Source organism: Pteropus medius, unplaced genomic scaffold, assembly GCF_902729225.1.
Source record: "Pteropus medius unplaced genomic scaffold, Ma_sr-lr_union100, whole genome shotgun sequence".
Classification (NCBI taxonomy): domain Eukaryota; kingdom Metazoa; phylum Chordata; class Mammalia; order Chiroptera; family Pteropodidae; genus Pteropus; species Pteropus medius.
Genome location: NW_024352784.1, coordinates 19120958 through 19140584, shown reverse-complemented (window position 1 = coordinate 19140584; position 19627 = coordinate 19120958). Strand labels below are relative to the sequence as shown.

At 56.1% G+C, this 19627-nt stretch overlaps 1 protein-coding gene across 5 annotated transcripts in view; it reads right to left on the bottom strand.

Annotated features, from left to right (window-relative positions):
* Positions 1–19627, bottom strand: part of CABIN1 (calcineurin binding protein 1) — a 137367-nt gene that overhangs the window by 31258 nt on the left and 86482 nt on the right. For all 5 annotated transcript variants that reach the window (XM_039847698.1, XM_039847697.1, XM_039847695.1 and 2 more), the window contains one exon: positions 12283–12396. In XM_039847698.1, coding sequence (XP_039703632.1) covers positions 12283–12396 — 114 coding nt within the window. The remainder of the gene's footprint in view (positions 1–12282; positions 12397–19627) is intronic.

The following is a 19627-nucleotide window of genomic DNA, read 5'->3' as shown; positions in this document are numbered from 1 at the left end:
CATTGCCCAGGTGGATTCTTGGGGGGCAAAATGGAAATGTTAAATGGGAACAACAGCCCACGAGTCACTAGGGCTGTGCTGAAGGCCAGGCGGGGCAGGGTGGGTAGGCCTGGTGCCGCTGCCTGGCTTCTCGGGACAGGGCAGTCACAGAATCTGGTGGGCATGAGCCCGGAATGAGCCATGTCCTGACTGCACCAGGCTGTTCCAGACATGTGGCTTGTGGCCACCTCAACACAGGGCACCACAGGGCTCTTGAGTGTCAAGTGCTAGATACTCACATCTCCCACCTCACAGATAAGGAGACTGAGTCTGAGTAGTCACGTGGCACCCTGCAGAGGACACAGCGCTTCTGCACCCTGGCTCTGTGGCCCAGCGCTCCTCACCTCAGTTTCTTCATCTGCAGACAGGGTAACCTGATGTCCACCCTTCCTGCTGGGTTTGGATGGGGCCAGCTGGTTGGGGCCAGGTGAGCAGGACATGGCCCAGGGCAGAGGTTGGCAGTCACAGCAGCATCTTTAGGCTCCCTTCTCTCTGCCCTGGGCGCCATGGCCATGCAATGTGGGCTCTAACCTCAAATCCTGCATGCTGGGGTTGGGGGTGGGGGTGGGCTGGCTCTGTGGGGTGGGAGTCCTAGCTCGGCTCTTCACAGGCTGAGTGACCGTGGGCCTGTGCTGTCAACACTGTCATCCTCAGCTTGCTCATTGTGAGCATGGGGAGGAGTAAATGAGAGAGCGTCTGGGAGGTGCCTGCTACCCAAGATCCTCTGCAGCCCATGGAAGCAAGCCCCGTGGCCTCCCTTCCCTTGGCAGAGGCGCACTCACTGATATTCTTTCCCACCTCTGCTCAGGAGCCGGGCTGTACCCACCACCTCCTGCAGGCCGGGGGTGGAGAGGACAGGGAGGGCCTGTATCTGGAGTGAGCACCCACACTGGGCTGAGCAAACAGAGCAAAGGCTGGCATTGCCAAACCTCCTCCTTTCCGAAAGGGCATGTTCTCCAGAGACTGCCACAGCGAGGGTCTGCCAGGGAGCCCCTCTTCCTACTAGTCCTGAGATAGGGGGCCCGTAGCCCCTGCCCCCACCGCCCTGATGCTTCAGCAGCCACAGCCCTCCCTCAGCCTCTCCCCTTTGCTCCTGGCTGTCCTCAGGTCCTTGGTCTTAGTGGGCTGCCTGCCCTGCTCTGCAGTCCAAAAACTCACTGAAGGCCTCATGACTCCTCCCTCCTCCTGGAAGTGCTCCTCCCCGTGTGCCCTCAGGATCTGGGTGCTGCCCCTCCAGATGGCATACCTGGGCCTGGGGCAGTGTCTCAGGAGGACAAAGCTCAGAGTGTTCTGTCCAAGCTGAGACAGTTAGACATGGTAGGGACACTAATTCCAAAAGCAAACCTCCGAAAAATAACTTGCAGTGGGAAAAGAAGTCGCACTGAAAAATGTTCTTCTCTTCAGGAATGTTAAACAGCTGAGCCCTTGACTGAGCATCCCAGTGTACACAAACACTGCCGGCCCCCTGGGCTGGCCGGAAACTCTGGCGTGGAAGCCACCCGCAGGATGTGGGTCCCAGACCTGGGCTTTCGGCTGGGCTCTGCCGCTTACAGGCTTCATGCAGCCTAAGTAGGGGTTTCCGAACCCCTTGCAGGACTGTCACCGTGGGGTCGTGAATGCTAAGGGCTTAAGTACACCTCTCCTGCTGCCCAAGCATCTGGGCACTGCCACAATTGTGAATCCGCACCTGGAGATGGAAACTATTTCCTCTGGCCAGAAAAGAATGCACATCCCTGCGACCATCTAAAGGCTGCTTACATTGGATTGTTATTCTTTGAATTCTAGCTGTGCATAAGGGTGGCTTGGCACGGGCCGAGATTTCTGACAGTGCTGGGTCCCGTCAGAGCAGAGACCTGGGCATCCTGTGGCCCTGTCTCACCTTGTCCCCATTGCATGTTTCCTTCCAGCCTCTTGGGTGAAGACACATTGCAGCTTCTAAGGCGGGAATCAGCCTGCTCCACCTGCTGCCTCTTGGGCTCACACTGTCCCCACAGACAGGGAGGCAGAGACAGGCCTTGGGCACCTGTCCCAGCTGAACCTGGGCTCAGCAAATAGGAAGCTGTGAAGTTCAGTGAAGCTTGCAGAGCTCAGGAGAAGGGAAGGAAGGAGAACTCGGGGATAAGCTAAGAAGCTACACAAGTTTGCTAACCTTTTTAAGACATAAAAACTAGACCTTTTTTCCCTAGAGAACTTGAAATGATTCTTTTGTTTACTCTGCTTTTGCAACTGGCCCATAGATCATCTCAACAAGGCTATAAATAGCTCTAGTGCAGCAATTCCTACTACAGCCAAGGAGCTCATATTTCTTCAATTTAAACATTCCCACTGTGATGTATTTTGGTTTCCTTTAACCTCACTGCCGCAAGGCTCCGGTGATCTTACTGAGGAAGAGAAGGAGGCGGCCAGTTGACCTGCCACGGTCACTGCCACCAAGGGTGGGGCCAGGAGCAAAGGCTGAGCCCCTTTCCTCACCAGCCAAGGGCAGGATGTCCATGGCCATCAGTGACCAGGTACCATGGGGGAAGAAGAAAAGCCTCAACAAATCCCAGACAGTTTCTTCTGACAATCAGAAGATTTTGGTGCATAGGAGCTGAGGCCACAGAGGGGGAAACATTGGGACAATGAGCAGTGGCCTTTCAGTGTCCCATGGGCACACACACAGACCCAGGCCCACACGCCAGGCAGACACAGAGAAAAGAGCAAAGCTGAGCCCCAGACCAGGCTCCTTAGGCCCACTGCTACCCTCACCCCAACCCCCCCACCCCCATCCTTACAGCCCATTATCCAACAGGTGCCCTGGTCCTTCCTCTGTCTGTCTTTGAGGTCCATCCACTGGCTGCCATTCCCGTTGCCCCAGACTTGGTTCTAAGGCTGATTCCCACCTTAGAAGCTAATATTGCCACTGAGCCGGGATCTCAGCTCAGTGTGGTCAAGCCTCAGTTTCCTCATCTGTAAGGCAGGGCTAATGGCAATACCCATACTTCGTGGGTCAAGAGAATTTAATGAGCTGTTATGTGTAGGGCAGCCCTGAGAAGTAGCAGGTCAGCAGCCTGTCCCCTGCCCCAGCCTGGCCCCTCCAGCACATCTGTGCATGGCATGACACTTGGAAGGTCTCCTCTACCCCATCTCCTCTGCCCTATGAGGAAGTCCACACTCTGCACTTGGCCAGGGCAGGCAGGGCCTAGTAGTGTCAGCCAGCTGCCCCAGCGTGCACACAGCACCCGTCTGTACCCTCATGCTGGCTCACACTGCTCCCTCTGCTCAGAAGCCCATCTCTGCTCTGTTGTACAGGCACCTCGTCCCACATCACCTCCTCTGTCTTCCTCACTCTCTCTGCTCCCCTCAGCTTATGGGGTCTGAGCTCAGCTCCTATGCACCAAAATCTTCTGATTGTCAGGACGTAGGGGGCCTATTCAGGCCTGAGGGTCTCAAAGAGCACATGTGCAAAGAGCACATGTCTGCAATGGTGGGACTCAGCAGGGCCCGGCACTTGGTAGAGGAGGCCAGCCACGGGCAAGACTGGAAGGGTCAAAAGGAAGTGAGACAAACTGTGCTGTACAGTGATACTATGTATGGAAAAGCCTGTGTAGGGACCACAGAGGGAAGCCCTTACTACAAAAATGGCTCTTGACCTGCATGCTTTAAAAGGCCAAGAAAGGCACTGAGGGAAGCCAAAGGCCTGTGGGCAGGATGGCCAATGACAGCCAGGCGAGGCTTCAAAAGGGAGGCTCGACTGTAGAACAACTTACCTGTGGCTCCAACAAACCCAACCCTGTACCCACGTCCCCATGATCCACCCCCATCCACTCAGCCCTCCCCAAAACCTGAGGCTCCCACAGCTGCTATTCATCTAATCCTCTCCCCCAGGGACCTGGGTGCCCCTCAAGAGTGGGCTTCTCTCATGGCTTGATGGAAGATGAAATAGGCCAAAGGTGGCCAAGAGCAATGCAGAGAGTGCTTCACCACTAAGAGGTCTTAGGGAGGGATCAGGGACGCCACCCCCTGGAGGGAACAGAGAGGTGAGGACACAATCTGTCACCGTCACCACCCTTCCCCATGTGCCGCAGCAGACATCACTAATAGAGCAGAGAGTCCGGATATGGCCCCTGAATTCCCAATGACACAGCAGCTAAGGGCACAGGCCTTGGAGGAGGACAGTCGTGGATCTGAATCCCAGACTGGCTACTTGCTAGCTGTGTGATCTTGGGCCATGGCCACTCCCTCGGCTTCTGTCTCTTGTTCAAGGACGTCTGACAGAACCAGCGTCACACAGGGCTCTGGTGGCCATGTCACAAGTGCCGGCAGCTGCTGCTGCAGAAGCGCCCTCAACCAGCACCCCGCCCACCCCTCTCCCAACACCCAGGGCGAACAGGTCAGCCCGCAAGTGGCCTATGAGCAGGGTCTGAAAACAGGGCCACGAGCTCTGTCCAAGGGGAGGGGCCCGGCCTCTGGTCAGCTGGGTGGGTAAAGGGTAGAAAAGGGCTTTTCACTGTCAAAGCCTTCAGCACCCGTCTGTGTCAACTTCCCCATCTGCACAATGGGGCTAACACAGTACGTAAGCCTCACGGACATGCTGTGGAGGACCAGAGGGGGCACCTCAAGTAAAGCCCCCAGTCCTGCCGCTGCCGCTACCAGCTGCCCTACTTCCTGAAGCTGAGCTGGGACAGGCACCGATGGTTGGGCACTTTAGGCAGGGTGGCAGCCTCCGGAGTTGCTGTGCTTGGCCTCAGGAGCCCCAGTGCCTAGGTGGGCCAAGGGGTTCTACCAGAGAGAGGTGGCCCAACCCAGCCAGACAGCCACTTGAGGCCATGACCACACAGGCCTGGTGCCCAAGCCAGTTGATATGCAGTGCAGCCGCCATGGGTGGCCCTGGTCTATACCTGGCCCAGCTACTGACCCTATCCCTTCATCAAACTGGAATCTTGGCCTCACCTCCTGGGTCAGGGCTAGATGGCCGTGTCCACCTGTTCACTGCCACCCCAACCTCCCCATCTTGCCAATGTGGATCAGCCTGTGTACCCTGGACCTGTTGACAGTGCAGCTGGCTCAAAGCCTGGCATACGGTGGGTTTAACGGTGGGACAACACACTTCTAGTGGTTGTCAGAGGGACAGGCAGAGGTGGACCGTGAACTGGTCACAACTGGTCCTGAATGGAGAGATGGTGACGTAGATAGGACCAATTTCAAGAAAAATGTAGGTCTGACTTCCCCAGCCCTGACCAGAGAGGAAGGCGGGACTCTGCGCTGGGCTGGGCTGAGAACTCCTCTCTGATGCTCCTGGGCTTGTTTACTGCTGGGAGGCAGCCCAGATCTGCTGCTGCCTGGGGCCCCTGGGGTGTAATTAACTGGGTGGAGTCCGACACCTCATCCTTGAGTCTTGCCTGGGTCTTTTTTGATGTCTGCCTGCAAAGGCCCTGAACTTGTGGCTGGTGTCCGGGGGTGGGTGTCAGTGATTCAGCTGCGGGGTTGATGTGAGCAGGGCAGAGGCTCCCAAAGGCCCACCAGCACGGCACCTCTTGGTGGGACTGGGAGGAGGTGGGAGGGAAGGACCAAGTCTGGCCATGCAGCAGGAGGTAGCTCTCTCGGGTACAGACCCCAGAGCCTGGCCAGGACTGGATTCCTGGGCACCCAAGCCAGGATGGTGTCTGTTTTCACTCTGGAGCCACTGCTTCCTAGTTAATCTTGTCCCAGGGAACTCTCAAGGGTGAGAGGAACTCACGGTCATCAGGCATGGCCTGCCTGCTGGGCACTGTGCCAGAGACGCACTGGGCGGGTGACGGCAATGCTGTTCTAGATGAGCTCCCTGCCTGGGGTGCCTGGGTGCACTGGGCTCCATCAGAACCGATGGCTCTCAATCTCCCAAGGCAGAGGGGCACTGGCTGAGGCCTGGCCTGTGTAAAGGGCACCATCTCAGGCTGGGCCATGTGGTAGGCTCAGAGGCTGAGAGCTGACTGCTGGTCTCTGCAGAGGCCTAGGAGTGGGGGCCTTCTGTGCCTGCCCTTCCCTAACACCTGGCATCGGCTCACTGGGTCCCACAGCCAACTCGGAGCAAGTCAGAGTAGAATGAGTATGACTGATTCTTAGCAAGGAGGACGGGGAGCCAGGGGCTTTAGAGATCTTCTGTCCTTCCCCTATCATGGCCGCCCAGCCAGTGGGGGCCCTTTTTCTCACATCAGCGTCCTCATGGGCACTCAGGCTCCAGGGCTGGAAGCTGTACAGCACAAATGCTTAAAGGAACGAAGATGACTTGTGACAACTGTATCTCCCATCAGTTTAAGTAACATAGAGTCAGGACAAACAGAACCACTTGGCCTGTGTGGTAACTGCCAGGTAGGAGCTCACGCCAGAGCCTGGGCAGGTAAAGGGACAGTCCATGGGCATGGGAAGGGGCTCTCCCCGCAACCCCAGTCATCCCATAGTAGGGTCCAAATGAAAGTTGTCTGTGGTTCTGAGCGCCAGGATGGGGCAGAGCAATGGCTGGTGGGAAGGAACTTGGCCTGGCTCTGCAGAACCATCTAGCAATATGTGGAGGTACTGGGTACAGAGGGCCTGTGACCCAGCCTCCAATTCCAGTCATTCGGCCTGGAGACTTGCACGGGTAAGGAAGGAGACTGGCGAAGGCAGCGTTTTTGTACTGGTGGAGAACTGGAAGCCATCTATCCAATGAGAAGAGGGCAGGTAGGTAAGCAGTGGGACGGACGGTGGAGCGCTACACAGCTGTGACCAAGAAGGAGTGAGCACATCCACTGTCACCAACGGCTGAGCCAGGCGCCCGTGTGGTAAGCAGGGAAGGCCACATCTGCATCTCAGGTGGCCTGACTTGAGCTAGGGTGGTCCTGGAGCCTCTGAAGGGACCAGGCAAGAGTTAGGGCTCCCACCACCCTCACTCCAGCTACATCCATTCTGGTCCCAGCACTGTCCTAGAATACCACTGTGATCCACAAATTAGCCCCAAGGCCCTGTGCAGCCTGATTTCTGGTCCTAAGGATGAGTTGTATGACGTGCCAAGCATGTGCTGAGGGCTCATGTCTACCTGCCATGACCATCCTGCCTATGGCCAGCCCTGTGCCCTGTGTGGGGCTAAGTAAGACGGAGAGTGGCCGAGAACTGAGCCAGCCTGAACCCAAAGTCTGTGCTCTTCTTGGGACCTGCCCCCAGGTGCCACTGGCCATGGACTGCTTGCCTATGCCACAGGCAGATGCCCACGTGGGTGGGAGTGGATGTGGAGGCGGCACTGAGGCAGGGCAGCCAAGCTGCAGAAGGCCAGCAGCTCCCTTCCGTGCCCTCACACTCAGTCAGAAAGCAGGTAGGCCCTCAGCTCCCTTTGCTTCTTTCACAGTGGCTGGAAACTGGGTTGAAGTAAGAAAAAACCCTGCTTGCTAAAATAAGCAAACATTTTGGGGAAGGAAAGAGAGCCATCTCTAGCTTGGTTACTATGGGAACATTTCTTCATCGACCACAAGAGGGAAAGAAGTTCACCCTGGCCAGAGCAGCCAAGCTCCAAGCGTCCGCCTGCCCAGGGGTGTGCCTACCTGCACAGGAAGCCATAAGATGAGCCCTCAGTCTCCATGGTATACTTGGTGCTTGCTTTCCTGGCCCCCCTCTGCCCAGGGAGGGACAGCCCCCTGGCTTCCCCTCAGGCGTGGCACTGGCTCAACTCCAACGTCACGGCCTCCTGCTCCGGGCCTCTATGTCTTCCTTGCCCTCCCCCTACCCCACCAATGCTGTTAACTGTGGAAGGACAGGTACCAGAGCCATCCCCGGCAGGGAAGGCCACAAGACCTCAAACAACAGTGTCCCAACAACTCTGGCTCTGTTTTGGCAAAGACCAGACTATTCTGCCTGGTGGGAGAGGGCTAGGGTAATGGGGCCTTCAGCTGAGGCTCCAGCCTGCCCTGGAGCATGAGCCCCAATCCAGAGTTCCAACCTGCTCAGCAGACAGGCCACAGGCAGGGATTTTCCATGGCAGAGGAAAGGGGTGGCTAGGAGCTGTTTTCTCAGTCAAGTTAGAAAGAGTGGGACTGGAGATGGACCAAGTTCATTCCTCTCTCTCTCTCTCTCTGTCCCTCTCAAATGCTTGTCCAACCACAATGCTGAGCCCTGCTACACACTGTGTCTCTGCTGCTGTGGGGCCCCAGCCGACTACGGGACAGACCCTGTGTGCAAGGAGCTCCAGTCAAGAAAGCTGGATGGAGCCCAGGTCACACTCCTCTGCCTTTCAGCGCTCATCCCCCACCCAGCCCATGAAGGCTCTGCCAGTACCGCCTCAGGTGTAGTCCGGCCTTGAGAAGCTCCCCTGAGGGTGCCTCTAACCCTGGCCTCCTTCTCTTTCCCCTTCCTGGCTGAGTAGCACCCACCTTACCAGTGGGAGCCCTGACTCTAGCCCACTCAGATTCCCTAAGGGCTCCCCATCTCTCCCAGGTGCCCGCAGCATCCTACACAGGCCCAGCATGAACGGACATGCATGCAAGCCTTTGAGCGTCCCACGGCAGAGGCCTCACGGTGGCCAGCAATGGCTGGACCAAGAGAATGTGCTTGGAGACCATCTGTTAAGGGAGAAGACATGACTAGAAACAATCCTCAAATGCTCAGTGAGCACCTCCTCTGGGCTGGGATGGGACGGGCCAGAAACTCAAAGAGAAACGCGGCGACAGCACAAAGGTGCTTGCACGGAGAGGCCCGCTGCGGCCTGCCTGTGAGCCCAAAGACGGGCCCCCCGTACGCTTCCACCCAAGGAGGCTGCGGCCCATACACGAAACAAAACCGGGAGGGAGGTAGCAGCAAAGGGCGAGGTGGCCTACACCTCTCACAGCGAAACTCCCCAAGGCCTAGTATCAGTGAAAAAATGCAAGTTGCTGAAAAGTATCCCCCCCAACACACACACACACACACACACACACATTTTTTTTTAAGCTGCTTGACAAATTTGTCTGATTTTGTACATAACATACACACTTGGAGAAAAGAAAAGCCTGGCCACTTATAGAGGTCCCTCTGAGAAGCGCACGGCGCCTGGGGGTGGGAAGACCAGGGTTCTCTGGGCTCTATGTGTCTGAACTGTCTGCAGTGACAATGTGGTCTTATGTGACTCGCACAATTTTCAGAAATTGTTATCGAAAAATAACAAGAGGGTCCCCTAGGATCGAGGGAGGGGGCACTCAGACAGCCCCTTGGGTGAGTGATACCAAGGCGGGGCAACCTGGGTGGCCCAGGACAGTGGAGTTTGGAGGGATGGCAGGTCAGGGTGCCGATGAGCCTGCACCTCCTCACGAGGGCTGCCCCCGCCCCATGCCTTTGCCTACCCCCCGCCCCCACCCCCAGATGGTAAACCCCAGTGCACTTCAGGAGGCAGAAGAACCAGCCTGCTCACCCTAACCTACAGCCTCAGCTGTCAGAGACATGGCCCCCTCACAGCAGTCAGCTGTCTGCTCCTCCATAAACATGGTAGCAAACAGTTTCCTCATACTTGGTAAAATCTGCTGGACCAATTCATGTGCTGAGAGCACGCAGGGTCACATTTTCTGATGTGCTAGATATGAGGCCTGGCTAGAGGAGGTATCCACTCTGGAGGTCCACCTACAGTAGTGACAAGGACAAGGTGAGGTGGGCTCGGCAAGGGACATCCTGTCACCAAACTGGCCGGGACTTCATAAATGGGGGTGCAAGTGTCTGTCTGAGTTCTACCCAGAGGTTAACCTTTTAGGGTCAAGGAGCACAAGGAGCCCAAACCCACCTCCAAAGAGCTGAGAAATCAGAGTGGCCAGGACTCAGGCTGGGAGAGAGACTGCGGGGGGTAATGGCAGCAGGTCACTGGGAAGTAGGGACCCGGAGGAGGCAAAGCCCCTAAAACATTGTTGCTGGGTGGTCTGCATCTGCAGGGACTTCTGACTGTGGGAGAGATGTTGCCCATGTGCTGGGCCCACTGGGGCTCTGCCGGCTTCCCTCCTATAGGCACAGTCGACTGTCCTCCTATAGGACTCACTTTTTGGAAGGGCTTGGAAATCACAGGGGGATCTACAAGGAGCAAGCTCAATGGGGACGGGACCTAGGACACCCAGCTGCCACTTAGGCATGCTCCAAGGGAGCAGATGCCTGAGGTGTCAGCCTCCTACTCCTCCATTAGGAAGGCCAAGTGCTTCACTGGTGAGGAAGAAAGGGATGTTGGGTCTTTCCTTCCAATATCACTGCTCAGTCTTTAAGGGCAAAACACCAACCATGGAGGAGGGGAGAGTAAGGGAAACCGTTTTCTTGAGCATCTACCATGTGCTGAGTTAGGGTACTACTCCATTATCGAACTTGATCCCAATAATTAGTCTTCGGAGAAGGTAATAGGAGGAGCCCCTTTTATAAGAGGAATAACCCAGGAGCGCACTGAAAATAAGCCACCTGCCTGGCTCTAACTTTGGTTTAGCAACTGCAGAAAAACAGGTCCGCAGAACACCGACAAAGGGCCCATTTCATTAATATGTAAAGAGTTCTTATAAATCAATAAAAAAGGACCAATAGTCCAATGGAAAAATTAACAGGAGTAGAAATTACACAGAAGAAAAAACAAAAACTGCTAACATATCACAGTCGATGCCACTCGAAATGAATGAAACACATAGCATTTTTCACCTACTGAAGAGCAATATGAGACAATTCAATAACACAGAGTGTTGATGAGGTCTGAAAAAATGAGTCTAAGTTTGGGAGTGTGGGCTGGATCTTTGAAGGGTAGTATCTACTAAAACTTTAAAGGCACACTACAAACCCTTTGACCCAGGATTGTTTCTAGGAATTTATCCTATAAATGTATTCTCAAATATGTGCAAAAATGTATGTTTGTGCGAAGCATTTGTACAAAGCATTGTTTGTAATAACAAAAGACTGGAAACAATCAATAGGGGATGGGCAGGTAAATTGTGGGACATCTATAGGTTGGGAGTACTATGCAGCTATTAAAAAGAACAGCAAGTCCTCAAACACTTTCCAAGATACACTCTCAAGTGAAAGAAAAAGAAACTGCAAGGGGCAGAAGCCTGTTGACTTTGTCTTTCGTGGACATATCTGTGCACTGACTTATAAATGGGCAGATACCCCATGGAAAGACACATACAGCATGAGGAACAGTAGCTACTATGGGGCAGTATCTGTAGCCAGGGCATCAGGGTGGGAGGGAGCTTCTCTCTCACTGCAAGCCCCTTGGTACTCCTTGGTACTGTGCAGATGGATTACAGATTATATCGACTACTTGTCCATAAAATACCCACAGAGAGAGGGCTGGCAGACACAGCGCCGGCCCCCAGAAGCTCACAGCCTGGGAGAAGAGAAGAGCCAATGGACCCAGACACTCCACCAGCTGGCCAGCTCTTGGTGGGGACCTCACCCTACCCATATGCCTCTATAACCAGCCTCTGTCCCACTTCTGCAGACCTGAGACCTGCCCTCCTCAGCTTCCATTCAGGTCAACCCTGCCCTTCTGTTTCTCTACATGTAACAAGGAATCAGGAAAAGTACAGAAGACACCAAAGCTCAGAGGGTCCGTGTGAGTTGCCAAAGCCAGCCTGCTGGGAGCTGGCTGCGCTGAGATGGTGGAACACAGGTGACAACTCGGAGGTGGAGCAGAATGAGGGGCCACCTGTCTCTGTGCAGGGCAGAGTGAACAAGGGTGGCCCGGGCCCAGGTGAGGTGGCCGGGAGGGGCAGGTGCAGGCCCTAGGGGGCCTCAAGAACGGAAGGTAGACAGGCCTTGGTGCTCGGCCATGTCTTGTTCTAGGGGTGGGCCTCCACCCCGCATGAATGTGAGGACCGGAAGGGCACTGAAAGCCCAGCACTGGCCAAACTCATTTTTAAGCAGTAGACCCAGCTTCAGTCAGAATCTCCAGGTGGCCCAGACAACACGGGGCACATGGAGCTGCTCTAGGGGAAGCAGGGCCTTGGGGTGGGGAGCCCCTCTCACCATTGCCCGCCATGCTCCCAGAATACCTGGGGCTCCAGAAAATGCACCAAGCTTGTCCATGCCTCTCCCCAAAGACGGACAACATGGTGTCCGGAGGGGGCAGCAACATGCCAGAAGTCACTCAGCAAGCACGGCCCCAACTCCCGAGTCTGGCGCACTCTCGACTGCGCCACCTTGCCTGCCCTCTTAGGATGCCGCAAACCCGTGGTCCTGGGAACGCCCACCCAAGGGTCCACTCTCATGCCTTCAGTGAAAGGCAGTGGCAGCAAGCAGCCTCGGAAATCAACAAGGCAAAGTACTCACGTTGAAGAAATTGGTCTTGTTCCTTTCGCAGAAGAGCCCCTGTGCCGGCATGTGCTGCAGCTGTTGCCACGGGATACTGCTGCCTAGCAACACGTCGCGGGCCCACTGGAGGTTCTGGGGAAACAAGAAGTAGGTTGGAAGTGAGTGTGTGGGCAGCACACGGTGCCCACGGGGAAGGGAGGCAGTCCTCTCCTTCCTGGCTGCACTGGCAAAGCGGCGATGAGCAGCAGCTCCTGCCGACATCGATCCGCAGCTCCGGCTGCTGGCTTTGATCATCTGTCTGTGGGGTGCGTTTCTGGAACTGATTTCTTGCCTAGCACAGCTGACTCAGGAAAGCGTGACCTCAGACTGCCTGAGGAGGGCATAGCCAGAGATCCCGCACCCTGACCAACCCCTGACCATGCGAAGCGGCTGCATGGGCCCAGCATCCGCCTTCTGTCAGGGGACCCCCACTAGCCCAAATGGTCAGCTCTGACTTGCCAGGATGTCAGCAGTGCCTCACCAAAGGCAGCAACACAGCCATCTCAGGCTCAGGCCTCAGGCTCCATGGGGCTCTGTAGGGTGCCAGGGGCCTGCATGCTTGCGGGGGAGGGGGCTCTGTCTAAGTGCTTAGCCAGTACTCTCTAGGCAACGGTGCCTCTTGGTGGAACCTGGCAGGGTGGGAACAAGAGCCTCCTGGCCCAGGTGGGACTAGGGGGCAGGGTGAGGCTGGGCATGGGCCTGGCTGCCTTGGCCTTCTTGGGGCCTTCTCACTGACCCAGAGAGCGGCCCTTCTCCACCAGCTGTCTGGTCGGCCACCTTCCCCTCTAAGGTCTTTACCGTGGTGGCTCTCATGGCCGGGACCAGTACTAAGTGCCCTGCATGTACCATCTCACCCTACTTTGGGACAATGGTGTCCTGCAGGAGAAAAGCCTGAGGGGACAAAGCTGAGACTGGAATCCAAGACTGCACAATGCCAGATGCTTGTTTTCTTCCATAGCTCCCACCCACTCAGCCGACCAGTCTTCCCCGCACCCTCCCACCCACCACCCAGGTCCCTCTCTTGCCTTCCCGCCCCTGGAGCCAGGCCTTCGCCACTTCACATCTCAGCTACTGGGAACATCCTCTCACTTCTCAGCCCGTGAGCCTGTCCCGCCCGCTCCCACTCTGTTCACTACTGGTCAGGCTAAACTTATAAAACAGTTCCCTTTGTCACAGCTTCAGGCAAAAGTGCAAACCCCAGCTCCCTGGCTTGCTCCCATGTCTGCACAGTCATGCACCAGAGGCTGCTGTGGGGCTGAGGGCTGCCCCATACCCAGCATCTCCTGGATGACACACAGAAGACAAAGCTGGCTCTTCCCTGGAAAGCCCGAGGGAGAGCGTCATCTCCTGGGGGAGGCCTGGATGATTAAGACTGGCATCGACTCCAAGGCTGATTCCTACAGGGACATGGCCTGGCTCTGCATGGCCAAAGACTGAGCGCCATAAAGGTGAGGCTTCCCTTGCCCAATGGGGCCGCAGTCCATCCTGGCTTAACTAAGCAAGGCTCAATGTGGGGCCAGCATCAGAGGGACAAGGATGGGCCAGAGTACTAGGAAGCAGGGACTGCCCTAAGTGGGCAAGAGGGCACGTGCTGTCCATGGCCCTCGGCACAGCTGACCCCTCTGGCCCCACACTCAGGTGGCCTGCTTTCTTGCTCAGAGCCCGCCCCTGGAAGGAAGCCCTTGAGCAGGAGTCATATCAAGGGCTATGTGGGGGCCCCTCTAGCTGGGGCTCAGTGGCTATCCAGGAGTGGCAGCTGCAGCTACAGTTTGCTGGGACCGGGCCTCAGGGTTCCATGCCAAAGCCTTGCAGGATGAGCGATGGGGCTTCCTATCCACTGAGGCACCCTTTTTCTGCTCGCATATGGGGGAAACAGAGTGGGCAGAGGAGATGGGCTACCTGGGCAAGAGTCCTCGATCCTCGACCAGGCCCCTGATCATTAGAATGGAGTTACATTGATCAACACTCAGGAATTAGAGTGAACTACCCAGTCCTAGCCTTCGACTTCTGAACTCCAATGTGCCAGGAGAATCAACTTGCAGTTCACATTCAGATGTCCCCAGTAGTGCCCAGCCATCTGGCTCATAGAACCCACCTCCCAGATCAGTCCATTAAGAAGCCTCCTGAGGCCAGTGACAAGTCCTGGCCCAAAGATTTCTGGCCCCTACCTGTACCCTTGCCCCACAGCAGGCCTTGGAGAAACAGTGCGGAGTGGGGAAATGGTAGGTCGGGAGTGCTTTGTCACAAGGAATAAAATACAACTCATATTAGCTCAAGTGGCTCCTCAGGGCCCTGGGCAGCTCAGGGAGGACAGGAGAGAGGCTCAATCTCACAGTCTCCTCAGACAGGAGATCTGAGAGGCTCAGCCTAGGCAAGTGTCCACTGCCAGTCTCATCAGCCACAGATGGATCCTCACAGAAGGGGGCAAGAGACAGGAGACCACCGCCTGCACTTCGAATACAACAGGTGAGTGTAAAGGAGAGCCACATCAGGTCTAGCCTGAGTAGGTCAGGGAGGTTTCCAGAGGAGGTGACACCTGAGCTATGGATTGCACAAGGCTGTCACGGGGCCGAAGAGCTTACTGAGTCAAGAGTCCAGACATGCAAGGCGGCCAGGGCCCAGCTGAGGATGCAGAGACCAGATGCGGCCGACTATGAGGACAGTGGGGAGTCAGGAGACTATGAAGTAGGGGAGGATATGGGCCACAGGACTGCCTAGGGACCAGAGCCTGTGCATGCTCTCTCCCTCCTCCCAGGTCCCAGGCCAACTTCTCCTCCAGCTCAGTGCTCCCAGGAGACCCAGGGCACAGTCCTGGCCAGCACTGCACAGAAGGCCTGAGAGAAGTTACCCCAGAACTATGATCCCAGAACCTCTTCTGGGGGTCCTTGGGGACTTGTGGGAAGTATCCAGGTGACCCCTTTAAGTAGTAGCGTTTGAGGGGGGATGGGGGAACAAGGCTTGAAGAAGCATCTCTAGAGTGGCCATCATTTTCTTAAGAATACCAAGAAAATAAAACCCAACAAAGACTTCCTTCTGGCTCAGGACAGGTGAGAGCACAGCATTGAGGCTGGGGGAAGTGGGGTTGGGGAGTAGGGGGGACCTTAGTCCAGGACCCAAGGCTGTGGACAGGAAGGCACATCCTTCTGTCTCTGACAGCATTCTGCAGCTTTTCCAATGACGTCAGCACTAAGACTGCCCTTCTGCCGGATAGTCGGGCAGAGCATGGAGTACCAGGGTGGGCGGAGGCAGTGGAAGAGGTCCCAGGGCTCTCACAGACCAGAAAACTAGGCACCTGAGGAGAGTTCAGAAAGTGCTGGCCTCCCAAACTTAACCAGGATCGCCAATTAGCCTCCTGCAGACTCAGCTGCTGCACATCAGCAGGGAGCGTAGCGCCCAGCTATCTCCAAGGCCCGCCAGAGAAAGAGCCAGTCAATAGCTAAGGTACAAAATGTCCAAATGGACCTTCATGTCTGAGGCCCCAGATGGGAGCTGACAAGGCCCAGGTCAGTGGGATGAGGTGAGGGGCAGGGGGAGCTGACCCCCATGCTGCACCGGTATCACAGAGCAGCTTCACTGTGTGGCGAGGCAAGACTTGATGCCGCCTGGGCTGAGCACAGCGTCCTAACTCCTCATCCCATGTAATCGCCCTTTTAGTGACGAAGAAACTGAGGCTCAGACAGGTTCAAGAGCAGGGCCAAGGCCCCAGAGCCAGGAAGTAGCACAGTTGGGCTTGCCTTCCAGTCCAAGACAGAGGAAGTCAAAGGCCTGGGCTCTTCCCTTGTCCCCTGCAGGGTGAGCGAGTCAAATTTGCCACCAAGGACAACTCCCACAGCAGCCCCCTCTCAGGCCCTGTCGCTGATACCACTGGCCCAGAGCCTCTGGCTCACCGACACCTCTGGGACATGTACGGAGCCACATGCCAGAGAGCAGCACCCATCTTCCTGGGATTCATGGGTCCCCTGAGGCTTGTACGCAGACCCTACTCTGCCAGAGGGCAGAATGCACTAAATGCCCTATAGACAAGCGGGGCAGGGCGGGGCGGTCCTAATGAGAGGCATTCCTCTGCTTGAAGACCTCACCTGCTTCAAAGCAAGGGCCAGCTGTGCACTTCAGCCTACCCGCCCACAAGCCATGCACTTCAGCCTACCCGCCCACAAGCCAGCTCGTCACCTCCCTTCTCCCCTGTGCTCAGCCCTCTAGCCACACTTGCCCCTGCCCCTGCCTTGGTCCTTGTAGGTCTCTTGGCCTGGCACCATCCTGCCCCACCCCCACAGCCCCATGGTCATCTTAAACAGCCTTTTCCACTGACTCGCTGACAGCTTTGTAGTCTGCCCCTACTTGTCTGTCAGTTCCATGAGGGCAGGGACCAGTCTAAGGTCCACAGAAGGATGAGACAAATATTTGGGGAAAGAATGAAAGGAAGACAGATAGCTTATAGAAAACTGCCAGCCCAACACACCAAGGGGACAATCTGAGGCCCAGAGGCAGAAAGGTGCCACAGGATATGGGGATACAGGGGGACCCAGGCCACTGCAGGTGGGAGTGCTGGGAGCAGAGCTGCTGCCCTGGGGCTCCTTTAGTCAAGGAAGATGTAGGGAGAAGAGGGTGCTTGAGAGCTCATGTGCTAGGGGACACTGGGGGATAAGGTCTGTCCTTTTAAAACATCCCTTCCTATTCTCCAGAACAATAACTTAGGAGCTCTAGGTTTACTGTGCAGTTCTTCATAGAGGCAGAGTGTATACACTGCTATCAGGAGTGTTTTCGCTCTCCATTCCCACTGTGTGCACTCAAGGGCAGGGACTTTGCTATGCACACGACTGTATCCCCAGCACCTCAAACAGCCTCACATACAACAAGCGCTCTGTAGCCAGCTGCTGAATAAACCTGCAGAAATGCACAAGGACCATGCTGGAAGAAACACACTACAACGCAGGCAGTTTCTGCCACGTCATGGGTTGTGGGATAATGAGGTGGTGATAGTTTCACTTTTATTTCTGACCTTAAACAGTAAGTAATACATATTACTGTTTGGATGACAGTGATGGATGCTGCTGGCAGAGCGCTCGACCCATTCAAACTGTTGGAATCCACACTGCTCGGTGGAGAAAGGACCAAGAAAGCAGCCAGCTTCATGGGAACCATCTGCCCCACCTCTTCTGGACTCCAAAGGCACAGCAGAACCTTCAAACCATGTGGCAAACAGACTTTGAAATGCATAGCAAGATTCCTAAGTTGAAAAAAAAATTGCCAACCACATAAGTAAAGCCTGGTGATAACTGGCTGGGACGTGCAGTGGCCCAGGGCTTCCTTGTGGGGGGCTGGGGCATGGCATCCTTTTGCAGTGGGGCCACTTCTGTGTGTAGAGAAAGGGAGCAGGGCCTGAGGGAAAGTGGCAATGCCCTGCTTTGTGGCTGGCACGCCCTCGTGATGCCTGGGGCCACTGTCTGGTATGGAACTTGAAGCTTACCACCTGCCCTGGGGACGCTCACTTGCACATATGCAGCAGGGTCTCCTGGCCTGTGCCAGAAGGGGATGACCGTGTCATGGCCTGGAGGACCAACCCCTTCACATCCACCTCGTCAGAGGGCGCGGGGCTCTCTGCAGAAGCCCTTTCATTTAACCTGGCTCTGCAGGTTCCCCCGGGGGCATAAGGACGTGGGGGACTGTACCCACAACAGAAGGGTGAGGGGCAGTGGTTTACAGCTCAGCGAGTGGTCCCTCAGCCAGGCACACAGCGGTGTACAAGCTGCCTCTGAAGTCAAAGGCCAGCAGTTTCCCTTGGAGACAGCAGAGCTCGACAGGCCCTCCGGGCAGCAGGCAGCCTCTAACCAAACAGGTCCTAAGCAGACTTGGGGCCTGGGTTCACCCCACACCGGTTCTAGGACAAAGAAGTGGGTCTGATGGCTGGACCAGCCCAGCCACTATGTTGACGCATGCCAAATACGGATGGGCCCTTGCTACCTACCACTGGGGCTATGTCGCGACTGTGCGGGGCTGCCAGGAGCGCACTGGGATGGGGAAAGGAGGCCTGTGGTAGGCCTAGAGCATTGCTCAGAGTGAGTGGCTCCTGCTCCCATCAGAATCACAAGCACATGGGGCTTGCAAGGCAGGCTGCTCTTGTCATTAGAACGCATGTTTTTCGCCGGGCGAGGCAGCATTAACTCACTTGAACCTCAAAACAAAACTAGAGAAGGTGCCATTATCCGCACTTTATGGCTTAAGAGCTCTGTCCACAGGACTGAAACTGACAGCTGGCTGTCTGGCTGAGTCTGAGTGAGGTTCAGGAAGCTGGCCCTCGGGAGGGGAGTCTCAGGTTCTAGCATGTACAACATGGGAGGAGAACACATCCTAAAAACAGGGTCTGGGGAAGGATCAGGGCTGCAATCAGGGTGGGCTGACTAGCCCCTTCCCCATCTCACACCCCTCAGTCTCCTGAATAACCCAGGTATCACCTCCTGGTGACCGCCTGGGGGCTAGCTGTGTCAGAGAGCTGTTCCAGCCCAGAGAGGGAAAGCTACACAGGAAAAGGTGGGCTTCATCCCATAGCACAGCCACTGAGGCTCAGGCCTGCCCTCAAGCGGAAAGAAAGCCCTTTGCTGAGCACAAGTTGACTGAAGGCCAAGCCTTGATGTGGGCAGGGTCAAGGCCAGGTGACACAGGCAGAGAGTCCCAGCCCAGGTCCCAGAAGTGGGCTGTGCGCTGAGCCCCAGGCAGGCCCTTCTCCTCTTCTCTCACTCCTCGTTTGGGGGTGCTGACCACCCCTGGCTCCCTGCCCTGCTCCTGGCACACTGACCAGAAGTGGTCCTATCACTATCTGGTTACGGTGCTTGGACATGACCTCCTCGAGGGTGGGGCTGGTGTGGCGCCTTATTTCTGCTAAACTCCCAGTCTCTGCCACCAGGCCTAGCACATAGTGACCTTTCAGTGAACATTTCCTGGGTCAGCCCTAATGCAGCCATCAGCTGCTATGTGGCTTTAGCGAGAAGCTGGGCATCCACCCCACTTGACTGGGTAAAGAATCTGGGTCAGAGGGCCTGTCTCTTCCATCTGCAAGGTAAAAGCAGAGTAAAGATCTGAGCCTTAGGGGCCCTCACCAGTCTGGCCACCCCTGGAAGCAGAGTCCAGGCCCCCCCACATCCTCACCAGAGGGTACAAGACAAACTGCTGTCTCCTCTGAGCCTCAGTTCCCTGCCCCGCTGCCAGGCAGGGTGCTGTGAGAACAGATCTCCAGGCAACACCGAGGTGCTGGCCCAGGCCAGGCTGTCCTGAAGCCCCACTGGAATCAGCTTCTTGTCCTCTTTCTCTTATGACATCGAGTGACCTG